General features: G+C 35.7%; 1 protein-coding gene across 1 annotated transcript; it reads right to left on the bottom strand.

Annotated features, from left to right (window-relative positions):
* Window positions 1-915: 915 nt before the first annotated feature.
* Window positions 916-2,043, bottom strand: LOC140444595 (uncharacterized). The gene has a single exon (XM_072536357.1). It carries the CDS (start codon window positions 2,041-2,043, stop codon window positions 916-918), a length of 1,128 nt encoding a protein of 375 aa, XP_072392458.1.
* Window positions 2,044-4,974: the final 2,931 nt, after the last annotated feature.

Genomic DNA, 4,974 nt, shown 5'->3' with positions numbered 1-4,974 from the left:
AGCGAGGTACATGCGGCGGTGATGTAGCGATGGTTCTCCTAAAAGAGCATAAATGCTGGATACAGGTGTAGTTGGGAAAGCCCCTAAGATTAATCTAAGACTTTTGTTATGGATAATATCTAATGATTTCAGTACAGATTTATTAGCAGTGGAATAGGCAATTGCTCCATAATCTAGCTTAGAACGTATTAAAGATTTATACAGGAGGAGTAGAGTGGATTGGTCTGAGCCCCAGTTTTTATTACAGAGAGATCTTAAAACATTTAATCTTTTATTGCAGGAAAGGATTAGTTCTGAGATGTGATTTTTCCATGTTAACTTTGAATCGAAGATTAAACCCAAGAATTTGTGGTGATCTCTAAACTCCAGCTGTTTCTCATACATTCTTAGGTTAGGAGGTTGCGGCAAGGAACTTAAAGAGAATACGACTCCTATTGATTTTTCTACTGAAAATTGAAAACCTGTAAAGTTGGACCAATTTTCGAGAGTATCTAAAAAGTTTTGAAGGATTGATGACATTGAGGAAATATTTTTACCTTTAATAGATACCACTAGGTCATCAGCGTATAAACGAGCCTGTAAGGGTGCTTAAATGTTTTTGATGATGTCGTTTATTGCTACCAGAAATAGTGTTGGACTGAGTATGGATCCTTGGGGTGTACCATTTTCCAAACTATAAATATTTGAAAGGATATTATTTATTTTTACTTGAAAAGATCTGTTATTTAAAAAGTTTTGGATGAAAGCAAGGCAGTGACCTTGAATATTCCATTTATGAAGTTGTCTTAAAATGTTGTATTTCCAAGCTTTATTAAATGCACGTTCTAAGTCAAAAAATATAGCAACACATTTTTGGTTTGTAGCAAGAGCTTCATGTATTTCACTTTCCAAATCTAAAATGTTGTCTGTGGATGATTAATCTTTTCTAAAGCCATTTTGCTCGGAGATTAAGAAATTAGAATTTTCTAAAACCCATGAGAGTCTGGAGTTAACAATATTTTCTAGTAATTTGCAGGTTGTCGATGTCAGAGATATGGGTCGATATGATTCTGGGTCATATTTAGGTTTATTAGTTTTTAGGAAAGGAATGACTATTGCATTTGACCAAATAGCTGGCCATTGGTGGTGAAGCCAAATTCTGTTGAATATGTTTAAGAGATAAGTTATGGCTGAAACAGGGAGATGTTTCAGAAATGCTAAAGGAATATCATCAGGGCCCGGACTAGAGTCCTTCAAGTTAAGAATAGATGAGTTTATCTCTTGAAAAGTGATGGGATGGTTTAATGAATTGTTTTGTGCTTCAAACAGATAAATGGGATTTTGTTCGGCGAATTCTTTGGCTTTGAGAAAATTGGCGGTATACTGTTGATTCGATGAGTGGCCTTGATAGATTCTTCCAAAAATGTTTGCAATATCGCTGCTCGATGTTATGAAATTATTATTTTCTTTTAGCCCCGTTAAATTATATGAAGTATGTAAACCAGAAATTTTCCTAACTTTGTTCCAGACATCAGAGAGGGGAGTATTGCTATTAATTTCCGATACGTATTTGTTCCATGAAAATTGTTTAGCCGTTTTGACAGTTAGCTGTGCCCTTGCTTTTAGCATTTTGAATTTTAATTTATTTTCGGATGTTTTATGTTTTTTGTATCGGTTTAGGGCTGATTTACTTTCACGGATTGCTGTAGCACAACGGTCACTCCACCATGGTACAGGACATCGGCCTTTAACAGATTTAGATTTACCAATAGATTTGTGGGCGGCGCTTAAGATAAGTTGATTAAACTGTTCTACATTCGAGTTAACATCGTCTGTTATATCCAAACTGGAAATGTTATTATCGATATATTGGGAGAATTTTTGCCAATTTGAATTTTTTATTCTCCACTTAGATATGAATATGGGTCCTGATGAGGGATAATTATGGTTTCTAATTAGGATTGGAAAATGGTCACTACCATATGTATAGGTTTGAGCGTCCCAACTGAGACAATGAGCTAAATTTGGGTCGCAGAGAGTTAAATCGATGCATGAGGATATCATGTTGAAATATTGAATCTTGTAGGGCTACCATCATTAAGAAAATTTATATTAAGTTGATCTAAGATACCGGCAATACTTGAACCTCTGACAGACGTGTGATCTGAACCCCATATTATGTTGTGAGCATTAAAGTCGCCTAGAATTATACGAGGACGTGGCAGTTGCTCTAATAACCTGCAAAGGCTATCAGAACTGACTTGTTTGTCAGAAGGAAGGTAAACATTACAAATAGATACTAAACTGGTAGATATGATTCTGGTAGCAACGGTCTCCAAATCACTGACTATTGGAATTTGTATCGCCTCGATGGATTTGTTTACTAGTATTGCTACACCACCGCTTGCGCGACTTGCATCTGTACGGTCTTTGCGGAAACAAGTGAAATTTTTTGAATTGTACAACTGATTGGTCTTTAAGTTTGTCTCCTGTAGACAAATAATATCTGGAGAATATTCAGATAAAAGAAGCTGTAGCATAGGGAGACGATGGAAAAATCCATCAATGTTTCATTGAAGTATCGAGTTGAATGTTGTTAACAGATTCGGAGTTAGATGATACTGAACGATTGTCTACAGAAGAGTCACTATCTAAGTCACAAATCTCTTTCCCTAAGTGGGTGTGTAGTTTTTTTTTAAGTTTTGTAAACTTGCTTTTTGTAGATCTATCATTTGCATATTGATAGCTGCTTTGTAAAAGATGGAGTAAACCAGCCATATCAGTTGTAAATTCTTTAACGACGCTAATAGTGTCGGGGGAGCCTTGAACATTATCAATCAGTAAGGACAATTGGTGGAAATTTAAAACGAATGGTGGGGTATGATTATCAATGAAATTTTCAAGAGTTTCCCGTGTAGATTAAACTTTAGATGAGCGCGGTTTTTTTGGTTTGGAGAGTTTGGGTTTTGCAAACAGATTTTCTGATGAGATTGCTGAATCTGAAGGAGGCGTGTCAATCTCACCAATACTGCGTTTTATGGAAGAACTTGCGTTTTCGCAATTGCTGTTAGAGTTTTCACTGAGATGATGTGGCTTTATTACATTTGGAAGTACTGGAGCAAACTCATTGGTAGTGACAGAAGTCGAGCTTGTAGTTTTATTTGTAAGATTGGTTGAATTGGTAGTTTCAAAAAATTGTGGTGATGTATCAATTTTATTAGAGTTTTCTGCAGTTGTATCTAATGGAAAAGGAGCTGGTAGATTGGAAAATATTGCTTCCGAAGTTTGTGAAAACGGTGTTGCCGCTGAATGAGGTTGATTAAAAGTGTTGCTATGAGTAGGAGTATTAGTAGTTTCTTTGTCGTGGAGATTTGTAGGTGTAGGTGATATGCTCGGATATGATAATGGATAACTTGATGACTGCTGGGTGTTTGGTACCTTGTGTAGTATACTTGTTGAAGCTGTTTGATTTGGTACTTCATTGTTTGAGTCAATATGAGTTGATTCCGTTACTGAACTGGTTTTGCATTGGGATGATATGTGTCCTGTATTTTTGCAAATAAAGCAGGGGAGTGTACCTTGTGACAAAAATATGCGGTAAGGTGTTTGGTCGAAATTTATTAGAATAGAATCTGAGATTGGTGATGTTATAGGGCTTATATAAACTTGCCTCCGAAAGCTCAATATGTGACTATATTCGGGAAGAGTCGAGCTAATTTTCAGAAATGTTATTGGGGAAATAAGCTTTAAACCGATATTCTGTAATTCTTCAACTAATACTTGATGAGGAATTGACGGGCAGACTCCAGACAAGACTAGTCTTTCTGCTGGAGAGACAAGTCTTCGTGCTGTTACAACTTCGCCGAGTACTTCTATAGTGCCATGTTGTGTCATGAAGTTATCTACTACGGTTTTGTTTGCCAAATACATGCAGATTCTATTATGAGATAATCTAGATGAAAAAATAATATTTTTTGGGTTGATGATTGTACCCAAGGGAATGAGATAATCCTGCAGTTTAGTATTATCGATACAACTAAAAACAATTGCTTGGTTCTTACTCGGAAAAGAATGTGAAGCGGCTGAAGCATAACTGTTTGTGATATTCGAACGTTGATTTACTGGACTGGTTGGATTGGAAGGTGTGTTTACATTGTGTGAAGTCATTTTAAGCTGCGGTGGCGAAGGCCTTACTCCGACTCTGGTAAATGAAAAACCAGTCTCATGCTACCATAAGCTACTTATAGCAGCTAACCTCACAAAATGTTTGTACGGTAGTGTATATTTATTATTTGACGTTTTCTTTTTACAATAATAAAATAATAATTACGTATAGATGACTTACGTAGTAGTATCTAGTAGATAAACACTTTAATTTTAAAAAACTATTTAATAAAACCACTTGTTTTTATTAAAAACTAGGAGTACGCTATCAGTACTACTTAACCGTACCTTGCCAGGGCCGGTCCCAATTTTCTTGGAATTATCTACCAAAATATCTGTCACAATGATTTGACTGTAATGTCAGTAAAAAAGGATGCGTTTTAAGGCCATTACTGCACTTTTCTTTGAATGACCTTCGTGAAGCATTTGGTGACGATTTTAAAATAAATGGTTTGATAATAAAACTTTTATTGCAGATGGTTGCTGCTTATACCCAAATGATTTGGTTTTGCTGGCGGTCAATCGAAGAGTGCTACAACATATGATTAATGAACTTAAAAAATAGTGCAGAATGTGAAATCTAAAAATAAATTTGGATACATTCAATACACTTTTATTCAGAAAAGAAGGTGGTGTGATAAGAGATTCTTGGGAACTGAATCATCAAGCCTTGAAGATCGTAAATAGCTATAATTATTTGAGAACGATAGTAAAATCTAAAGGATAAAAGACGGAACCACAAAATACAACTATGGAGACCATGGTTAGAAAAAAAAAGCAGAAGAAGACCACAAATGAGATGGGCTGATGACATTTAGAAGATCGGAGGAC

This window comes from Diabrotica undecimpunctata, chromosome 6 (genome assembly GCF_040954645.1).
Source record: "Diabrotica undecimpunctata isolate CICGRU chromosome 6, icDiaUnde3, whole genome shotgun sequence".
NCBI lineage: Eukaryota > Metazoa > Arthropoda > Insecta > Coleoptera > Chrysomelidae > Diabrotica > Diabrotica undecimpunctata.
This window is presented reverse-complemented; position numbering and strand designations above follow the sequence as displayed.

What these genes read in the sequence shown, in the direction of transcription:
- LOC140444595 (XM_072536357.1), bottom strand. Translation starts at nt 2,043, where the DNA reads ATGATATCCTCATGCATCGATTTAACTCTCTGCGACCCAAATTTAGCT.